At 41.6% G+C, this 23,459-nt stretch overlaps 1 protein-coding gene across 1 annotated transcript; it reads left to right on the top strand.

Annotated features, from left to right (window-relative positions):
* The first annotated feature begins 1,557 nt into the window (after positions 1–1,557).
* LOC133911117 (zinc finger protein 36-like) lies at positions 1,558–2,549 on the top strand. Its single transcript, XM_062353323.1, has one exon. It carries the CDS (start codon positions 1,631–1,633, stop codon positions 2,294–2,296), a length of 666 nt encoding a protein of 221 aa, XP_062209307.1. The 5' UTR covers positions 1,558–1,630; the 3' UTR covers positions 2,297–2,549.
* The last annotated feature ends 20,910 nt before the right edge of the window (positions 2,550–23,459 follow it).

Raw genomic sequence — 23,459 nt, 5'->3', positions numbered from 1 at the left:
GCTATAAATACCTATCCACTCAGTCATTTGAAGGTGTGGCATGCTACTGGAGTCTAGAGGAAGTTCATACAAACTTGAGAAGACATCCAAGTCACCAAAGTGCTTAAAGTGATTATCCAAGGCAAATAAGCACAAGATTAGTGAGTGATTAGTGCATATAGGCCTAGGGATAGTGTTGCTAGGTGATTACTGCCTAGAGAGTGGATCAATGAGTGATCCCACCTTGTACTAAGTGGTACGCCGGCACCTTGAAATCTTGGTACTCGCCGGCAAGCTTGTTGACTCTTTAACTTAGTGTGGAGCGGCGATAAGGCGATTGTACGGGGATGCGAACATCGTTGCCTTGGTAGCTCAAGCTTCGAAGTGATCACGATAGCAAGGAACCGGGAAAGAGGCTAGTGGTGAGACCTTGCCTTGGTAGCTTGGTGGTTCATCTGGTTGGAGGCCTTGTCTTTGTGACTTGGTGTCTCAAGAGCCGTGACTAGGTGCTGACTAAGAGTATATCCTTTGTGGAGCTCCAACGTGGACTAGGGGTGGCATTCATGCCATTGATACCATGCGAAAAAAACTCTTGTGCCTAGTTTGCACTCTCTAACTTATTTATGTTTTCGCATTTATATTCTTGCAATTTACCTTCTTAGATAGGTTGCAAGCACTTTGATCGGTAGAGTAGATACACAAGATAAACCAAGAGCACATTTAGATAGATATTGATATAGGTTTTAGAGCCGAAATAGTTCTAAGTATCCTAATTCACCTCTCTCTTATAACGCCACCGATCACTTCATTATGTCCTATTCATCGGACTATCCGATGAGACTACCAGCCTCTGTATACAATGCTTCGGTGATTACAAACTTCTCTGCATTGGACCATCTGGTGAAGCAAATCTTTCTAGAACTTTTCTAATCCAATTAAGTTTTGTCCGTACTGTGGTGGCTTGTTCATATATTACATTTATGAGACATAATAAAATATATACTTAATAAACATATTAGTTTCAATGATTATATTATTATTAATCATTAAATTCGTAATTATAATCTAATAAGACTATTTTCGCTACACATTCCCGATGTAAACAGCCTCTTGTTGAGTTGGTCAAGTCTAAATCCAGTGCGCAATAGCTCGTGCACCCTTTATCCAGCTTTCTTTTTCGAAAAGAAAGGAAAATATACAGAAAGTTGTACTTAGTCCAGTGTACACACGACGGCTACTTGAGTCGAGTGGTCCTCGTGAGATCCGGCGCATGCCAATATGCCGCCGGCTCAGGTGGCGACCCAACCGCCCACGCACGAGTCGACGCACGAGTCGATACCACAGGCCTACGTGCCTGTAGTATTATATTCGCATCTTGCATGCACCGCGAACCAACGCAGCAACGGCCGTCCGCGCGCATATTTGACTCTCGCTGTGTCACGCATGTGTGCGTACGACGACTTGTTCCCTTGCTCCACCAAACATATCATCGCCCCGTCTCGCTTCTGCATGCACTCCATTCCCCTGTCCCTATATATTACACCCCAGCTACCTCCTCCTCCTCCATCTCCGATCAGCTCCTACTGCGTATGCAAGAGTCTAAGACCTAAAAGTCCAAGAACACCACCAGGGTTTTCATCAACTGCTAGCCATGGTCGCCGGCATAGAAGCTCTCCTTGACCCGACCGTGCTCTCCCTCTTCCTCTCGCTCCCAACGCCGGTGCCAAAGAAGGAGGACTACGTTGCCATCTGCCTCGCAGCGCTCCCCGGCACCCAAGGAAGCGGCCTCAAGGCTGCACTCGGGCAGGAGGGGCACGAGAAGTGGAGCCAGCACCCTGCGCCCTCACCGGCGGAGGAGCTCCGGTTCCGGTGCACGGTCTGCGGGAAGGCGTTCGCGTCGTACCAGGCGCTCGGTGGCCACAAGTCCAGCCACCGCAAGCCTCCCACCGGGAAGCAGTACGCCGCTGCTCTCGGCGCTGCAGCCCAGGCGTCCGTGGGTGACTCCGATGAGACGGCGCCGTCGGGATCGGGAGGCATTAGCGGTGGTCCGCACCGGTGCACCATCTGCAGGAGGAGCTTCGCCACGGGCCAGGCGCTCGGCGGGCACAAGCGGTGCCACTACTGGGACGGTACGTCGGTGTCAGTCTCTGTGTCTGCGTCGATGTCGGTGTCCGGGATGGGATCGTCGGCTGTCACCGTGAGGAATTTTGACCTGAACCTGATGCCAATGCCGGAGAGCGCCGGGATAAAGAGGTGGGCCGAGGAGGAGGAGTTGCAGAGTCCACTGCCAGCCAAAAAGCTCCGGTCGTCTGTTTAACTGAGCTCGTGTTGATCGGTTCATGTAAAAAAGGGAGCAACCCAATGGATGTTCGTTAATTTGTTCGATTAATTGATTCGTTTATTTCCAGTAGTTAGTTGGTATGTTTTGGCGGCGTCAAATGTTTTGATCAGGAGCTAGATATATACACGCATGTGCTGTGTATCATTTTTATGTTTACTTCTTTTGATGTTTCTCAAAATGTTCATTTATTCATGAAATTGTGAGGAAAAAAATCATTCGTTTATCAGAACCGAAATTGATTAATTGAATTGGAAGGGGAGAGAATTGAGTATAAACGCGGATTTCTACAGGTGGGTAGCTACTAATTTGGCATCCACTGTTAGATTTTACATCAAGATTCGTGCACTCACTACTATAGAAAGAGTTATTCCTATTATCACAACAGGTACTGTTATAACATATAGTGATAATTTACCACTGTCGGTTCATAAGCTCATGGGGCACATAAAAAGCCAAACCATCAAGAATCGGTAAAGATAATTTTTATCACTGCCAGTTCGTAGCAAGAGCTGACAGTGATATTATCTCATAAAAAGACGTGCCTTTAATAACTAGCAGCGATAATGGCTATCACTTCTGGTTGTAATTACAAGGTGGCGGCGCTAGCCCAAAAACTGTACAACTTTCAGCCGCTGCTGCTCGACTGCTTCCGAACACCTTAGAATTTAACTCCGACACTGATCGCTCACTGTCGCTCTCACACACACGCATTACTCTCTTCCACCCACTCCCCTCCATCATCATTGTAACACTCTGTTTTTAAAATTTATAACTTTTTAAAATTTTAAAAAATTATTAAATAGTTTCATCAGTAGAATAGGTTTAAAACCTATTTTCATAAATAATTAATTAATTAGGCTATTATTTTATGTGCACTACATGTTAAGTTTTATTAGGAGCTAGGTAAATGCATTAGAGTTCTTTTTCTTTCTCTTTGGTGTTTTGAGTGAAAAGATTTTAAAAAGGTTTTTACAAAACTCTGTAGTAAACTAGTTAAAGATATTAATGGTTGGAATTCAAAATCTTTGAATTCATCATCTATTCAATCCTTGACCATACTTAATCCTTCTCTAGTACAACTCAAATCTTATCCAAGTTCTTGTTTAAAGCCAATCTCTCATCTTTCTCAAATTCTACCTAAATCCAATTCAAACTCTTTATCTGCTCCTATTCTTGTTCAACCTCATTTTTCGTTTCTCTTAAATTCACTCCAAGCTCAATTCAAATTCAAACCATATTAAAATTTCTCTACAAAAGTCTCTTTTATAAACTCTAGATATATTTAAAGTGTCTTTGGGTTCAATCTTGCTCAAGTCCAAACTCTTAGCCAAGTCTTCTAGATGGCCCAACAAAGGATCCACGAAATCTGCAAATTTTCGCTATGTCCTGAACAGCCTCATCTTCCCATGAAGTTTCGGAGTTTATAACAGCCTCAAATGCAAATCTTGACAATACTAAAGTTGTAGGTCTCGTAGAGGGCTTTGATTTGAACCTATGGAAGTCCCCTTTTGGATAATAGAGCAAGGAGTTATGGCCCCCAAAATCAGTGCTGCGCAGATAGGTCTGAGTTCAAACAGTTTATCTTGTGTTGCATATTGAAAATCAAGATAGCGTTTGAAGAAGTTCCAATAAATACCAAAGTTGTAGATCTTTTTAAGTACTACAATTTAGTGTATAGAAATTTTCAATTTGGAGTCCGTACGATGGAGATATCATAATCGGAATAGAGAGGTGTGAAAAAGGAAATCCTAACCGACTCAAACTCAAACCCGATTCGTGTTCGACTTGGACTCCACCTCAACTAGCCGTCCCTAGCCCTATAAATAGAAGTTTCATGCCCTATACTACCCTTATTCCACGCCTCCAAGCCCTAGACGCCGCTGCTACCCAATCCATGCGTCGCCGTTCGCTGGAGCCGCCGCCGCCGCCGCCCTTAATGCGCTATGTCGTCTTCTCCGCGAATCCTCCTTCCTCGACCATCGAAGCAAGGTGACATCCCCTTCTTCTCCTCCTCCCTTACTACTGTTTTACCATCATACTAAGTCCCTAGCCAAGCCCTAGCCCCTGTCAAAGCCCGATCTACACCGCCACGGTCGTCGCCGTCGTGGAAAGCTGCACTGTAGCTGATTGGCATCGGTGTTCCCGGCTGACTAGAGGTCAAATCACCAATCCCTTTCACCAGTGCATGTTCCATGATGTTCCCACGCCCTCACAAACCAGGTCATCCAGTAGAGCAGCCAAACTACCGGAATCAATGTCAACATGCCCACTATCCGGTTTTTGGATGTGTTCTGCGCGCACCAGAGTTGCATTCGTATTCCCCGTCAATCCGAAAGCCATATGGATGCACCAACCATGTCATGGTATGTCCCATCAAGTCTTCTACGTGACCCTAGGATCCCATCCCTATTTGTGCAGTGACACGACCAGAACGCGATTGCCAACCACAGCATGTTGCAACCGTCCCCCATCTCATCTCCGCTGATTGTTCTTCCTCTCAGGGGATGATCTACCAAAACCCATGTTGTCGCATTGTGTTCCCAGGAAATATGAACGTCTCTGTTCAGACGGTTTCTTAAATTTCAAAGCCAATCAAGGGAAACACGGGTATCTTCATTGCTGCATCTGTTCACGATCACCATCAAACATAGCAGTAGTCATCGCTGTTTTGCCGCTACCTCAGATGACCCCTTCCAAAACCAACCCTATCGCTGAGTTAGTCTTTTTGCGTTCTACGCTATGCTTCTCTTGTTGCACTGAAATACCACTGAAGCCCAACATCGATGTCAGTGGCAATGGTCCCAATTGCCATCTTCGATGAAACCCGAACAACCGCCACTACACAGAGTCACCGTAATATACTTAACCTAGAAGCGCAACCTCTGGCCATTTGATCCATCATGAGTGGTCGATACTAGATCTCAGGGTATCTCTTCTTTAATCCAATATGGTACTTGCAAAGCATGCCAAGTCAGCACCACATCGTTCTCCTTAGCCTAGTCCGCGAAGTCAGGTATGCCCTACACTTCTTGAATCTTGCGCAATGATGTCATCAAGCTTGACGCAGTGATTATGCAATAAAGCCTTTGCCCATAGGAAGATATTTCCAATAAATTAGCATTTCCTTTTCAGTCTAATCTATCTCCTGAAAGCTGTTCTCTTTTCATCTTAACTCCGATTTAGGCGATTCTTGCGTCTAAATATTTCTAAAATCATACCTACCCAACCATAGTATTTTTAAAGTGTTTTAATGATGTTTGATATGTTGTTCTTAGTATTTTCCTTTATGTCATTTGTCGGTAGTTCTCACGATTAGTCGATAATGTTCCGGCGCAGTTCGTGTGACTTCAACACCAAGATTTCGACAGCACTCAGCAGCATTGGGAAAAAATCAAGTGTCCTTGATCATCTTGAACCTATGTTTTAAATGTTTTATTTTACAAAATTGCATACAATAAATGTCAACTTGATGGGTAGTCACCTATGTTAGGGTTTACCTAGTTCTTCCTTTACATTCCTTGAAGCCTAAGTTGTAGTTGATATGATTCTCTTTGTAGATTTTCTTAGCTTTGCTTTTGGAATATTGGGAAGTGTCCTATACTTGATTAATGAACTTATGCAACAATGGTCGTTAACGTATTAATGGTTTAGCAATATGGAACCTTAGGCCTTGAGCAAAGTGGTTTTAGTGGTTGTCGTGGTTATGTTGTTGGTTTAGTGTTTGCTCAAGTAACCTAAGTAAGGACCGGTTTATAGAGTGACAACCCAAGAAGTAACGTACTAACCACGAGACTGATATGGGTAAGGCATAACATACTAGTTAGAGTCTATCTAGTGTGTGTTGTATCAGCACAAAAGATGGCTTCTGGGTAGGAGTTAGACTCGCGTAAACCCTAGTGGTCAAACCTAGTGGGCAGATGCATATTGGATTAGGCTCTGGTTAGTGAAAAATGTCATTTAGTGATTTCTGGGCGGCACACCACTGGCGTGTGTTAAGTGTCTTGCAAACATGGCAATATGAAATTCACTGACTCGTGGGGAAAGCTAGACAACCTCTGCAGAGTGTAAAAACTGTTATAACAGCTGTGCCCGCGGTTATGGGAGACTTGGATCATCACATGATTAGTGGATTTTGGTTATAGCTTTGGTTGTGGTTTTGGTTATAGTACAGAGAGTATTGGACGATTATGGTATGCAAGGTGGGGAGCCTTGTATGCTGAGTGTTGGACTGTATGTGTGACATTCACTTAATAATTGTTTATTGCTTTTTTGAGTCCAAATATCTTTTCATTGCTCGTATTTACGCAAATATACCATGTGTTAGCCTATTTTTGTTGTAAGCATACATATCATTATCTTTCCCACACTTGCTGAGTGCGTCACGTGCTCACACGTGCTAATTTTCCTATGCCATCGACATGTATGGTGCTGCTCAGTGAGTGAATATGTTGAAGACTATCAAGATGAGGTTGTGACATTCTAGTTGCGTGTCTCACGGTCAGTTGTCTGCGGTGTTGTTGGGTCCTAGTGCTTCTGTTCTGCTATAGATATTTGCATAGAAGACAATATATCTCAAGTGTTGTAAGGGTTTAACATTTATTTAATAAAAGTATTGCTTTTTTACTTCACCTGTAACGTCATTATGTGTGTTGAACATTCTGGACACACATAAGCTGCATCTGGTTTTGTCCGTTAAAACTGGGTGTGACAGAGGTGGTATGAGAGCCATACTGACTGTAGGACACAAGCCTAGATAGAATGATCGTGCCATAAGGTCATATTTTAAAAGCCTATTTTGAAAAACACATCCCCATGCTATTCTGACCCATCAAATTCTCTCTCTACTTTCCTACTTCAATCTATTGAGCAAAATGAATTTCCAACACTTCCCTCCCTCCTTTTCAAAACTTTTAGTTGCTAAACCATCCCAAATACCCCGGTTGAGAAAGATGCACTTGAAGATCTCATTCTATGCTTTTACCTCGTATGAAGATTCTGATCATGAAGTTGACGACTCTTCGCTACAAGGAAGCATTGTCGACCACAACATTGAAGACATGAAGATCTACCTTCGTGCCTCTACCAGTTTTAGTTCTTCGAGTTATAGGAGGATTTTCCCTAATCTTCGGAAATGTTAGAGCGCTGTTGGTAGTGCGTGTTTTTGTTGTGTGCCTTGTGTGATTTGTATTTTCTGTTTGAGTGCTGGTATGCGTTGTGAGATGCCTTAGCATCTGGTAATAGCGGCATTCCTTATATATCTCTATAGTTAATAGTATAGCTGGCTTTTCTCCTTCCAGTCTCTTATCTTCTTGCCCTAACCTTTTCTGCCTCAATCTCGATCAGACGGTGAACACAAAGAAAGATCAGCTTGGTAGAGGTACCAACAACAATAACAACAACATCCAGTAGATGCCACCTCAATTCAACAAGGAACAAGTTTTGGAGACACGAACTCAGATCTTTCAAGGCATGACTTAGAATATAGAAAGTCTGCTACAGATCATCAAAGCTCTAGGTGCAGAAGATGAGCGTGCAAAGCAAGGAAACAACAAGAAGATGAAGAAAGCCTTTGAAGACCATCAAGCAAACAATAGTTCTCGGCTACGTTCCACTCTTGAACAAGCACTTTGTTCTGTCAACCAGGAAGTTTCACAGGTCGAGGGAAAATTTGCAGAGTACCCCTACAAGGAAGGTGTGTTTTTGCTGTGAAGAAGAAAGATGCTATGCCAATTGATGTCCCCTAAGGATCCTTGTACCTGACGATAAGAAGGTGTGTGTCCACTGTGGAGAACCTACGCACTGGGTCAAAAGATGTCCCATGAAGCACACCGCACGGAACTGGATCAACCCCAATTCCCATATGAAGATCTCAGTTCAACATTCAAATTATCACGACTTTCAAGTTGTAACTCAAGATAGACAAGATCAACGAGATCTCATCAAGCTCACATAAGCTCAGAAGGCACAAAAAACAGAGTGATATATTCCATGTCAAATACTACATGTCTGTCTACTTCTCAAGAACTGGAAATGCATGTCAAAGAAGTCTGCTCTTTTAAGGGGGGTAGACCTTCTAGCCAATCTGTTGGTTCTGGAATCCGAAGGCACATAAGTTGTTCTTAGGAATGGCTAGTCAGCAAAGATAATGAGGTAATAAAGTGTGCTAAATGAAGGACAGTACCTAGAAGCTGCGCTCAGACCACACAAGTGATTGCTAAGAACAAGTACTCTTTCCTCGGAATTAGGATATGCCTTACTAAATCTTCAAGGATAAGAAGGTTTGCTATGGTCAATCAACAGATGAGAAGATTATTAAAAAAAATAAAGGAAACTTATCAGGAGTGCTAAAGCTACAGAATTCTCAGGAATCAGAAAGCACTAAGATGTATAATGATCTTAAGGATTGTTATCGGTAGTATGGGAACAAGAGTTGTGTAGCATAGTATATGGTCCTATGTGACACATATCAAAAAAGTTAGAATAGTATATCAGAGACAACTACAACCGTTGAAGATACCAAGAATATAATATTCTAGAAAATCCAACATACTCATGTAATCAATCAAGATTGTTGAGACAGTTGCGAAAGCCGTCAAAAGAAAAGTGAGCAGAGTATGTCAGGGCAATGAGATTAACACTGAGAAGAAAAAGTAATTTGGAAAGCGAGAAGAAAACTTGAAGATCAAGATCCTTTATCTTGTTTTTGATTTGCCCGAATCTCGAGGGCGAGATTCCTTTAAGGGGGGGTAGATTTGTAACACCCAGATTTTTAGAATTTACAACTTTTAAATTTTTTTCAACATTTTCGAATAACTTCACGAGTAGAATAGGTTTAAAACCTATTTTCATAAACAATCAATCAATATAGTTTATTATTTTATTTTGTGTGCATTGCATGCTAAGCTGTGTTAGGAGCTAGGTAAATGCATTAGAGTTCTTTTTTATTTTTCTTTTCTCTTTGGTATTTTGAGTGAAAAAAATTTGAAAAGTTTTTTACAAAACTCTGTAGTAACTAGTTAAGGATCTTAATGTTTGGAATACAAAATCTTTGATTTCATCATCTATGCAATCCTTGATCATACCTGATCCTTCTCTAGTTCAATCCAAATCTTATCCAAATCCTTGTTTAAAGCCAATCTCTCCTCTTTCTCAAATTCTACCCAAATCCAAATTCAAATTCCTTATCTCCTCCTATTCTTGTTCAACCTCATTTTTTGGTTCTCTTAAATTCACTCCAAGCTCAATTCAAATTCAAACCCTATTCAAATTTCTCTACAAAAGCCTCTTTTCTAAACTCTAGGTATACCTAAAATGTCTTTGGGTTCAATTTTGCTCAAGTTCAAACTCTTAGCCAAGTCTTCTAGATGGCCCAACAAAGGATCCACGAAATCTGCAAATTTTCGCGGAGTCCTACACGGCCTCATCTTCCCATGAAGTTTCGGAGTTCATAACGGCCTCAAATGCAAATATTGACAGTACCAAAGTTGTAGGTATCATCAAGAGCTTCAATTTGAACCTATGAAAGTCCCCTTTTGGATAATGGAGCAAGGAGTAATGGCTCCCGAAATTAGTGTTGTGCAGATAGGTCTGAGTTCAAACAATTTATCTTGTGGTGCATTTTTGAAAATCAAGATGGCATTTAAAAAAGTTCCAATGAATACCAAAGTTGTAGATTGTTTCGAGTACTACAATTTAGAGTCCAGAAACGTCCAATTTGGAGTCCGGACAATGGAGATATCATAATCAAAATAGAGAGCTTCGAAAAAAAAATCCTAACTGACTCGAACCCGATTCCTGTTCGGCTTGGACTCCACCTCAACCAACCGTCCCTATCTCTATAAATAAAAGTTGCACGCCCTCTCCTACCCCTATTTCATGCCCCCAAGCCCTAGACGTTGCTGCTGCCCTATCCGTGCACCGCCGTTTCCTGGAGCCGCCGTCGCCACTCTTGATACGCTATGTTGTCTTCTCCGCGAATCCTCCTTCCTCGACCATCGAAGCAAGGTGATGACTCCTTCTTATCCTCCCTTAGTACTATTTTACCATCATACTACGTGCCTATCCAAACCTTAGCCCCGGCCAAAGCCCGATCTACACCACCACGGTCGTTCCGTCGCGGGCAGCTGCGCTGTAGCTGATTGGTATCGATGTTCCCGGCTGACCAGAGGTCAAATCACCAAGCCCTTTCACCAGTGCATGTCCCATGATGTTCCCAACGCCCTCACCAACCAGGTTATCCAGTAGAGTAGCCAAACCACCGGAATCATGGTCGACATGCCCACTGTCCAGTTTTTGGACGCGTTCTACGTGCGCACATGAGTTGCATTCGCGTTCCCCGTCAATCCGAAAGCCGTATGGATGTACTAACCACGTCACAGAATGTCCCATCAAGTCTTCTACGTGACCCTAGGATCCCATCCCTGTTTGTGCAGCAACACGACCGGAACGCGATTGCCAACCACAACATGTCGTAACTGACACCCATCTCATCTCCGCTAATTTTTGTTCCTCTCAGGGGATGATTTACCAAAACTCATGCCGTAGAATTGTGTTACCAGGAAATATGAACATCTCTGTTCAGACTATTTCTTAAATTTCATAGCCAATCTCGGGGAACAAAAGCATATTTGTTGTTGCACTGTTTGCGGTCACCACCAAACCTAGTAGCAGTCATCGCTGTTTTGCCGCTACCTCAGATGACCTCTTTCAAAACCAACCATACCACTGAGTTAGTTTTTCTGTGTTATAAACTATGCTTCCCTTGTCTCACTGAAACACCACTGAAGTCCAACATCGATGTCAGTGGCTACGCGCTAAATTGCCATCTTCGACGAAATCCGAACCGCCGCCACTGCAGAGAGTCACCGTAGTATCCTTAACCTAGAAGCACAACCTCTGACGATTTGATCCATCATGAGTGGTCGATACTAGATCTCAGGGTATCTCTTCTTTAATCTAATACGATACTTGCATAGCATGCCAAGTCAGCATCACATCATTCTCCTTAGCCTAGTCCGTGAAGTCAGGTCTGCCCTACACTTCTTGAATCTTGCACAATAATGTCGTCATGCCTGACGCAGTGATTTTGCAATAAAGCCTTTGCCCATAGGAATATATTTCCAGTAAATAAGCATTCTCTTTTCATCTTAACTCCGATTTAGGCGATTCTTGTGTCTAAATGTTTCTAAAATCATACCTATCGATTCTTGTGTCTAAATATTTCAAAAATCATACATATCCAACCATAGTGTTTTTAAAATGTTTTAATGATGTTTGGTATGTTATTCTTAGTGTTTTCCTTTGTATTAGTCGATAATGTTCCAGCGTAGTTTGAGGGACTTCAAGACCAAGATTTTGACAACACTCAGCAGCATTGGGAAAAAGTCAAGTGTCCTTGATCATCTTGAACCTATGTTTTATATATTTTTAATTTACAAAATTTAATGCAATATCTGTCAACTTGATGGGTAGTCATCTATGTTAGGGTTTACCTAGTTCTTCATTTACATTCCATGAAGCCTAGGAGTTAGACTCGCGTAAACCTTGACGGTGAAACCTAGTGGGTAGATGCATACTGGATTAGGCTTTGGTTAGTGAAAAATGTCATTTAGTGATTTCTTGGCGGCACACCACCGGCGTGTGTTAAGTGTCTTGCAAACATGACAACATGGAATTCATTGACTTGTGGGAAAAGCTGGACAACCTCTGCAGAGTGTAAAAACTATTGTAATAGTGGTGCCAGTGGATATGGGAGACTTGGATCCTCACATGATTAGTGGATTGTGGTTATGGGTTTAGTTGTGGTTTTGGTTATAGTACAGGGAGGACTAGACGGTTATGGTATGCAAGGTGGGAAGTCTTGTATGCTAGGTGTTGGACTGTATGGATTACATTCACTTAATAATTGTTTAATGCTTTTTTGAGTCCAAATATCTTTTCATTACTCGTATTTATGCAAATATACTATGTGTTAGCATACATAGATAAATATGTTGCTTTTATAACTCTTATTACGATAGCATAGTTGGCATTTATACAAATTTACCTCTTATAGCCTATTCCTTTAATCAAGCTTGCGTGTCATATATTTTCCACACTTGCTGAGCGCGTCATGTGCTCACGCTTGCTATTTTCCCTATGCCATGCGATATGTATGGTGCTGCTCAATGAGTGAAAATGTTGAAGACTATCAAGATGAGGTTGTGACGTTCTAGGCACGTGTCTCCCGGTCGATTGTCTACGGTGTTGTTGGGCACCAGTGCTTCTGTTCCGCTGTAGATATCTACATAGAAGACAATATATGTCAATTGTCGTAAGAGTTCAACATTTATTTAATAAAAGTATTGCTTTGTTACTTCACCTGTAATGTCCTTATATGTGTTGAACATCCTGGGCACACATAAGCCGCATTTGGTTTTGTTCGTTAAAATCGGGTGTGACAGTCATCGCCGTCACCCCCTATACTGCGATGGATACTCCACCTCAACATTCCACTCCAGCCACTCCACCGCTCCTTTCGTCACTACCATCTCTGGCCACACCACCTACCCCTATGCCTTCGTCCGACGACAACGCTCTGGCACTTCCAGAGAGCTTGGATGACTAACAATTTGAGCTATCCGGATCGGTGGGTCCCCGTTCAAGGATGACGCTAGGGACTACTTCATTAATGAGTGAAAGGCGAAGAGGCTCCGAAGTAGCTTGGACTTGCACGAGGACGAGAACGAGGAGGAGGAATAGGGGGAGGAGGTGGAGGAGGAGGGCGCCAATGCCGAGGAGGAGGACGATGATGATGACTTACGAGGACGAGGACGATGACTACTTCTTTGTCATCGTGGTGGACCCCAAGTGGTTGTGGTAGATACGCACGACAGTTTTAGGGTTCTTTTGCGCGCATGGCCATGTCTTTTGTTTTTGGTGTATAGTGACTACCCAATAATTCTAGAGATTAGTAATTATTAGTGACTTGATTAATTATTAGTGTGACCTAAACTAGTAATTCTAGAGATTAGTAATATAAAGCTCGGATAAATTATGGTCTGCCTAGTTAAATTTTAATTTTTCCCCCAGGATTGAGTACCACTGCCGGTTTGTAGCTGGAACTGGAAGTGATAAGTATATCAATCGATAGATTAGGCTCAAGAACCGGCATTTATGGTTTGTATCACTGCCGATTCATGATTCCAACTAGCACTGCTATTCATTATCAGCGCCAGTTCTATATCCGATAGTGATAATAATTGAAATTTTAACCGAAAAAGAAAGAAAACTACCATCTTAAATTGAGAGAAATATCAATCCAAAGCTTTTTTGAGAGCATTCGCCTCAATTTGATAACTTACAATTCAAGAAACTCATGAAGATTTTAACTCAAAATTGGAAATTATCAAGGAGTGGATAATTACCCCCTAGGTAAGACGTAGGCACTTGACATATTTACAAAATTATAATTAACCATGGACCAAGACGATGTGTGCAAGCAAAGTATTTGAACAAATCTAAGCACAAAATTTCAAATATATATGCATTAACTTAGTAATTGGCCAAAAAAAAGAGCCTTTGTGTTTACTCTCTCAGGCTAAAAAGAATCCGATGTTAATCATTAAAGGAAAAAAGATATATAAATTTTACACTACTACACAAAAGTTCTTTGGAACCATTGAAACAAGTTACCTTTGGAACCATTCTAAGTTGAACTTGTTAGAGATATCAATTATAGATGGTTAGAATCACGGTAGATATCGAAGGACCATGCTTCTTCCACATGGTTCACCTAACCACTAGTGATAAATAAATATTATTGGAGCAAGAATTCGTCCTGCTCCAGCAAGTATGGTGAGAGTTTCTTCTAAGGACGAGACTCAAGCTTACAGACGAAGTTTGAGAGGAAGGAACATCACGAATGTATTGATTGTAAAGATATAGAGTGGGCTAAGGGGGAGTATCACAGGAAAAACTCTGCGATTATGCTCCTCCGTGCTGTGTTGAGCGTGTCCTCTTTTTTCCTCCTTCTTCCAGGTGACCATGACCCCCCCCCCCCTTTTTATAAGGCAGTAGTAGCTTAGTGTACAAGTTATCATGATGTACAAATATCTAGGAACTGATCGAATTACTGAGTCTTATCTTGGATAACTACCTTTTACCCTACATAGAAGATAAATATCTACCGTGGTAACTATGTTGGTGCTTGCCCCCTGAGGGGAGAGCCGGCTACCAATTACGGCCCGGTGCTGCTCTACCGGGGGTGTCAGGATGACCTGTATCGTGTTGGGGTGTCAGGATAAGCACCACTTGCACCGGTATTTATCAGCCATCACCTCGTGTCAGGTCGGTGGCAGAGGGTGGTGTCCTTTCTTCCCTGATATTATCTCCGGAGGCCGGTCACGCCTTTAGGCTTTGTAAGGCTGCATGGGCACTGGAGGTGCAGGTCGAAGGGGTCCACAACCCCTGGGGATAAGGCCTCCTATTGAGTTCGGAGGCCGAAGGCTCCCAGGGTACTTGCTATAGCTCCAAGTCTTTGAAAGGCCACGTTTGAGTCGTAGAGGTGGTCCGAAGGGATCTGGAGCCTCTGGGGATGGGGCCTCCTGCCGAGTCTAGAGGCTGAAGGCTCTGGAGGGACCTTTGATAGCGATCGCTAACTATTATCCTCAGACTGGTCTATTTCCCCCCTAACATATATGTATCATCTCCTATGCCAGGAGGGCTTTAACATCCCATGTTGGCCTAGTCTCTTTCTACCTAGAATCCTCATTCACATCTCCATTGTCCCAAAAAACCACAATCCCAGCTGCCGCTTCCTCTTTGCCTGCTCTAATGGTCGCCGCTCCCTCTTCCGCAGCTCCACTACGGTTTCATGGATGCATCATCATTGTCACCAGTTAGGTGGCCCTCCGAGGTGTTTTCAAAGGAGGAGGAGGAGGAAGCTATAGTGGTATCTTTTGAGGAGCTGACTTTCACATCTCCATCGACTTGGAGGCCAACGGCGATGACGAGTTCGACTAGTGTTGGGAGGGCCCTCCGCTATCACCACCCTTTGATGAGGAGTCTATGCTACCAGGCTCAATCGAAGAGGAAGCAGTAAAGGAGGACCTGGACGAGTGCTGGTACACCACATGCGTGGAGGTCGACATAAACTCTGATGGTGAGCATGAGGAAGAGTGATTTTACCTGCAAGCATACATAATCAAGCAACTAGTTCCCTCAAGAGTATTGAAGTTATCGAACCTAAGGAGCTAAAGGAAAGATGATCATTTAAGAAACAACTATATTAGTGTCACATATATAGCTAAGAATAAGGCGTAATGTTGCGTGGGAGCAATATAAATAAATGAGGGATAATAAAATATAGCAAGAACAATTACAGTAATGTAAGTGCTGAAAATAAAAGTGCAATGATGCAATAATAGTAAAGTAGGGCTTTGAAAAATTTAGATCATGGTGGGTAGGTGTAGATAACTGTAACCAAAATGTAGGTGAATATATTGCCAGTCTCGTATCATAATTGGAAGCATGTTACCCTAAAACGCACTATGCCCTTTGTCTAGGTCATCATGGCTCTACCGTCCACCCCCTCACTCCCACGGTCTGGGTGAGCAAGTGAGTTTTAAGACGTTTCTCAAATCATCACATTAAGCTTAATGGCAACATGTTGTTCCTCGGATCATGAAGGGTCACCAACGTCCCTCGAGCCTATCACTCACCAGATTCTTCTGGATCATCAACGCGAAGAGCGATTATTCTTGTAGATCGAGATAATAATGATAATTATAATTACTAGGTCATGATTCTCGGGCACCCTATGGAGACATCAAGGATTAAGTACAATAGGCATAATAAACAAGCATTCAACTTATCCAACGATTCACCACAAAGAAATGATGCATTCAATCTTCTCTATACCATCCCCAATAATACCATACATCTTTGTAGCACAAAAAGGACTACTCACTCATAAAGGAATCAATGCAAATCATAAATAATAAATAAATTGAAAAACTTTCCTTGGAAGTTATAAATAATAAATAAGAAATATTAATGAAACAAATAATCTGAAGTTCTTTCAATGCTAATGAAGTCATCTCATTTTTGATGTTATCTAGGGCACAAGAGGAGGTGGATCTAGATCTCTCCTAAGGCCCTAGACTCTCCTTGGTGATATTCATTTGTTCTAAGGCCTCTCTTCCATCTTGCTTTGAGAAATGGCGGTGTCCCCTGTTTATAGAAGTCACTACGTAAGAAACTAGCAAAGGAGAAACCATATTAGTGATGGCTGCTCAACACGCATAACTAATGTTCTATTAGTGACGGGTCAAATAAGGATGCATCACTAAAGTCCCTTTTGATCGGGACCAGATATAGACCAGTCACTAATAAGTGGTCATTAGTGATAGGTCGTAACATGACCCGTTACTGATGATAATAGTGACGGGTCAAGTTGTGACCTGTTACTAATGATAAGGTCATCAATGGCGGGTCGTCCTAGGCCAATCATTAGTGATGGATCAAGTTGTGACCCGTTACTAATGATAAGGTCATCAGTGACAGGTTGTCCTAGGTCAGTTATTAGTGACAGGTCACAACTTGACCCATCACTAATGATCCACTCATTAGTGACATGTCGTCCTATGCCAATTATTAGTGACAAGTCAACTTGTAATCTATCACTAATGACCAACTCCAGTCACTAATGATGGTATTCGCAAATATTTTTTATTTTTCTTTTATTTTTCTCGCCTCAGTAGCACTACAATAGGAACCATTGTATATTTTCGCTCAAGTTTGATGTAAGGTGTGGCGGATATGGACACAAACGCATGTTCCGAAAACGGTGCAGAAACTTATAGGGGTGAGAACTCAATCTTCCAAGCCATTTTTGGCCTCAAAAAATTCTCCAAACCTGACAAAGTTGGGGAGAAACAGATGTAATTTTTTTAGATGTCCGTAGAGTAAAAAAAAAAGTCAAAATCGGAGTCTGTATGCAAAAGTTATGCCTCTGTTACCGAATACACTTCGGGTCACCTATCGAATTATAACCCTCGACGAAATTTAGCAAAATTAGTCATTAGTGGTGGGTTATGGTTATGACGTATCACTAATGACCTTCAGCAAAGAATATTAAAAGGATAAATATCCAGTTTCTATCACAACTATGTGATAGCAAAGGTATTAAGGTGGCTACACGAGCGAGTAGGAGGTCGTGGGTTCGATTTCTATGGAACGCAAACTTGAAAATAATGTGAAAAAATCGTGGCTTGTGAGGCATATGGGATGGGTTTGCGTTGAGATGGCTTGGGAGAAATTTTTTTTGACTTTTTTTGTGTCCAAAAAATACGAACAATGTTCATCAGTCATTAGCGACGGGTCAAGATTAGAACCCGTCACTAATGCTCAGTCAATAGTGATGTCACTAATGACTTGACATTAGCGACGGGTCACACTTATGACCTGTCACTAATGACCTATCATTAGTGATGCGATAAGAGTGACAGGTATGGGACTCGTCACTAATACCTGTTATCACTCGTCACTAATGACTTTTTTTCACATAGTGAGTCGATCTATTTGACGAGGCGGCGCTTCTAGTGAGTGGTACAGTGAGGTGGTAGGGTCAGTGGTGACCGTACCACACTCTAAACCTACTGATGTTGATTCAATGATGCTTAAAAAATTGAAGTTGTTCTAAATTGTGTCTTCTACGCATCTGTACATTAAGTTTCATGATTGACTCCAAAATTAATGTGTTTTACTCAACAAATACCTTGTGCGCATTAATTGATTACAATTAACATAAAAATGACAAGTAGTCAGCAACATTTAAGGAGAATTCATAAAACCATGATACTCATTTTTTAACACATCAAAGAGGACTCGGCCTCCAACTCTGAGGAAGAGGAAGAGGAGGAGGACAGTGGCACGGTGGTCAATAATGAGGGCAATGCTGTCACGGTCCAATGCACCACGGGAGATGCCAGCAATCAGGGCCACATCATGGTGGGTCATGCCAGGGTAGTCCACGCCGCATGGTGGGTGACAACACCAAGGGCCACACCAGCACTGCAGGCAACATTGTTGTGGACTCTGATGATGATGATGGTCCACGGGGCTTCGTTGCCATCAGCCAAGCCTATGCCACCCTTGGTGGCATGCTTGGTGGCATGCCAATGAAATATCATTTGCTAGGTTAGGTTTAGATTAAGTGTTAGTGTGTAGGTCACGCATGTCAATAAAAAAATTAGCTTTTCGTATTTAGCATCCTTTTGCATCCAGATGGAGGATTTTGTGTAATTTGATCTTTCTTTTATATAAATTAAAAAGATTAACAGTGACGACAACCATGACAATAGTCTATGATAGTGTAGGACAATGTAGTGTGTAAGTGATATCCTAAAACATGTATTGATCTCCTTTTGTGTGTAATGAAAAGATCAGTCATTAAACTAAATTATCTCGTGTCTTTAAAGTCATTGTTTTGTTTAAATTGATAAGTGAATGCATGACTCAAATTCGACATGTGTTTAACTTTGATTATGTCTAAGTTCAAATTTTAGCGACAAGCAAATGTAGTAATAACAAGTTAAAAGGAGTATATCCTGGACTTCTGGCATGAAACACATGCTACCTCATTGGTATAAAGTTTGGTTCACATGCATGAGGTTTTAAGTTCAAATCCTGGGTGACTCACGTGCAAAAATGATGAGAAAAAAAGAGGTTAACTAGGGCAATGCTGGGGTGACCTAGGTCTACCCCAAGTTTTGTAGTTTATTTGGAGCATGTTTTTTCTATTTCTTTCTGTTTTTTCAGCCTATGCAAAAAAAAAAATCTCTTAAGTTTTGTGTCACATGGTTCCAGCCACGAACTGTTGGAGATAGAGATAATGTCACACGGTTAAATACCCATCCGAGATAATCAGCAATAATCTTTGATGATATTACTGTGACTGCTAGGAAATCATGTGAGATTAGGTTTTCCAAGCCATGTGAGACGAGGGTGCATGTACTAGTGTTAATTGGCAGTTCTAGATTATGACTGTGGAGCTTCATTTGAAATCTCTTATAGGTTCATTTTTCAACAGAATAAAGAAAAAGGAAAGAGATATAGATGGCAATTTTCTTAAGAAAGGAGACGTAGCCCCAATAGGAGAGGAGATGTAGCCAGCAAGAAAATTGTGATCTTGTTTTGGAGTTGACACTGACATGTGGCTAGAATAAAGGTGACTGTGGCTGGATCATGGATTCACGGGGGGCTCGGCTGCGGACACTAAATTTGGCTGGCACACCTAGGGTGATAGGCCGCGCAGGGTAGAGGCGAGTTTGCACAGCTTCAGGTGGGGTTAGCGGATTGCTGCTGGCCGTTCTACAAGCCGTTGAGCGGCCAGTGGCAATTCAACATTTCCATAACGGTTGATGATGAGGGCACCTTTGGTACTGTATGGCAGCGGGCCGCAGGATGTGGCTGGGAAGGCCCTATATGGATCCTATTTTTACTGTGAATCACGTTCTTCATATTATTCTTGCAGATTGAAATTTCTCTATTGCTGTTCATCTTAATTGGGACATTTTTCTAAACTGCAAGACTTATTTGAACACACATTTCTTGCTTAATCATGTTTGGAAGTTTAGTACAATGCAGTTTGGTTCTTGCATATGACTGATTTAGTCAGGATGGAGGAATATGGTGTCACCAATGATATCGAGCATCTCATCTTTTTGGTAGACAGCATCAATGATGTCAAGCATCTCGTACTTCTTGAAGCAAATTATGTATAACTAGGGATTGTGTAAAGCTAGTTAGGTTTATGTGTTTTGAACAACGTATCAATGCGTATCCGTGTAATGTTCTTAACCTTTGTAATATGAAAATGCTTATGTTGAAGGTATGAACAATGTGTGCTCGATGTTCTGAACAATGTGTCAATATGTGATATGTAAATAATGCATGAGATGTTATTTAATTAGTGAATCATAAAGTGTGTATGACATATCATGAGGGCAGACAGAAAGCAAAGTTGCTTATAGGGGGGAAAGGGTCACACCGATAGTTTTTTAAAAACTCCATCTGTGTCACTTTATATAGACGGGTTTCAACAAAAACCGTCTGTGACTTATTACTCACAGACAGATTTTTACAATATCTATCTATGACTCTTACTACTCAGAGACGGTTTTACAGAAAATCCATCTGTGTGTATCTCTATTATAGATAGAGTTGTAACCATTTGTAAGAAGGTTGATATCACATATACTTTTGTAGAGATAAAACATATAACCGTCTGTGATAAGGTTTAAAATATTTCTGTAATAACCTGTTATGACATAGTGTCTTCTCGAATAGCTTCTTTTCTATCTGTCGTGACGCGGTGTAGTTTTTGATTGATAGGCTTAGCCCTAGGTTGAACCTCTAGCTTATGCTCAATCATCTCTCTAGGATTCTAGGCATATCAGATAGTTGCCATGTAAACATATTCGAGTTGCCCCGGAGGAAGATGATGAGCTTGAATTTCTATTTAGACTCCAGTGTTAAGCCTATCTGAATATACTTGGATGGCTCTACTGGGTTAAGAAAATACTCTTGATGTCATCATTTGGAGTAGGCACCACCTTAGGCCTTGAGTGCTTGAATTCTGGATTAGCATGGAACTAACGTCTTTAGATGGTGTAAGTTCTACCAAGTCTAAATTCTTCTTGTCACACTTAACTACTAACATCTTATTTCCTTGAATCATGATCACCCCGTTTGGCCATGGCATCTTCCAACATCACTACGTAAGAAACCAACAAAGGAGACACTATATTATTAATGACTGCTCAACACGCGTCACTAATGTCGTAGTGACAGGTCAAGTTGTGACCCATCACTAATTATAAGGTCATCTGTGACGGGTCATCCTAAACCAGTCATTAGTGATGGGTCAAGTTGTGACCATCATTAATGACTAGGTCATCAGTGAAGGGTCGTCCTAGACCAGTTATTAGTGACAGGTCATAACTTGATCTATCACTAATGATCCACTCATCAGTGACAGATCGTCCTATGCTAGTCATTAGTGACATATCAACTTATAATCCATCACTAATGACCAACTCAAATCACTAATGACGGTATTCACAAATATTTTTTATTTTTATTTTATTTTTCTCTTATTTTTTCTCACCTCAGCAGCACTAGAATAGGAACCATGCTACATTTCTGGTCAAGTTTTATGTAAGGTGTGGCGGCTATGGACACAAACGCGCATTTTGAAAATGGTGGACAAACTTCTGGGAGAGAGAACTCAATCTTCCATGCCATTTTTGGCCTCAAAAAATTCTCTGAACCCGACAATGGGGTAGGAACGGATGTAACTTTTTCTGTAGATGTCTGTAAAGTCAAAAAATAGACATGCCCGTTTTACCGAATACACTCCGGGTCACCTATCAAATTATAACCCTTGATAAAATTTGGTAAAATTAGTCATTATTGATGGGTCATGGTTATGACGTGTTATTAATGATCTTTTGCAAAGAAGGTTAAAAGGATAAAATATCCAGTTTCTATCACAACTACGTGATAGCAGAGATGGTAAGGTGGCTACACGCGCGAGGAGGAGCTCGCGGGTTCGATTCCCATGGAACACAAACTTGAAAACAATGTGAAAAAGTGTAGCTTGTCGGCATATGGGATGGGCCTGAGTTGGGATGGCTCGGGTGAAAATTATTTTTTTTCAATTTTTTGTGTCCAAGAAATACGAAAAATATTCATCAGTCATTAGTGACATGTCAAGAGTACAATCCGTCACTAATGTTTAGTCAATAGTGATGGGTCATGGTTACGACCCGTCACTAATGAATGAATATTTGTGACAGGTCACGGTTAGGACCCATCATTAATGACCTCATTAGTGACGGGTCATCACCCATCACTAATGATCTATCATTAGTGAAACGATAAGAGTGACGGGTACATAACCCATCACTAATACCGGTTATCACCCGTCATAACTTTTTTCACATAGTGCAACTATCATGAATTTGGTCAACGCGAGACAACCGAGAATTGCATTGTATGTGGTCTGAAAGTTGGAAACGTTAAATAGAATCCTCTTTGTTTGGAAGTTAGTGGCAGCACCATACATAACTATCAATAACACTTGGCCAATAGGAGCAGCCGAAGAACCTAGGATAATACCATGAAAGGACTTCTTCACGGGTTCGATCTTTGTTTTGGTACTAATGAACAAAATATTAAGAGAACTATAACCATCCACGAGGATGCAGTTTACCTTACAATTGTTGATGGTACACTTCATGACTATTGGGTATCTTCCAAGATGTGAGACTGAGTTCGGACAATCTTCCTAATCAAAGGTGATCGGGATGTTTGCCCATTTAGTGACCTTGGGGATTTTGAAGCATAGCATAGACTACACGCTCCACTCTCTCGTGATGTTGCTTGGAGTCGTATGATGATGAAACCCCATAGATGTAACTCACCATATGCTCACTTTCTTGAAAAGAGATATCGTCATCTCCTGAGTCATCATCTTGTCGTCGAGGCATGGATGCAGCAAGCTTATCGACAACTATCTCCCTAGTCTTCTTCTCAACTTTAGGGAAACTTGGCAGGTAGGTAAAACATGAGAGTTTGTTTAATGGTAGGGCCAGTATTTCTTTCCCCCAGCAATTATTGGGTGTTTCTGTGAGGAACCATTCAAACAGTGTTCTAATTAATCATCAGAAGAATTATTATTCATAATCACAACCTCAATGATTAACCAGAATATCATACTGGTAGTCTCGGCACGTGTTTTATGCCCAATGTCGGAACACATACCTTTACAATATGTACATCACAACATAGCTTAAGAAAGAGCGAGTAATTAAAGTTATATTACAAGTTCTTAAGCATGCAACCATTTGCAATAGTTTGCATAAAGAGAAACTACACAGCGGAAGATAAAACCATAACAACAACAAAAGGAGAGTGGAATCATATGCTCTTAGGCTTCACCGCAAAATCTACGCCCCACCAGAGTAGTATGCACTTGCCCACCACCTACATCGGTGGGCAAGAAGTAGCCAAACACCACCTCACCCTCACCAGCAGAACTTGAAAGCACAGGCATGAGTACGAAGATACTCGTAAGACTTAAACCATATAGAGC

The sequence above is a fragment of the Phragmites australis genome, chromosome 3 (assembly GCF_958298935.1).
Source record: "Phragmites australis chromosome 3, lpPhrAust1.1, whole genome shotgun sequence".
Classification (NCBI taxonomy): domain Eukaryota; kingdom Viridiplantae; phylum Streptophyta; class Magnoliopsida; order Poales; family Poaceae; genus Phragmites; species Phragmites australis.
The sequence above is the reverse complement of the archived record's forward strand: the minus strand, read 5'-3'. Positions and strand labels throughout refer to the sequence as shown.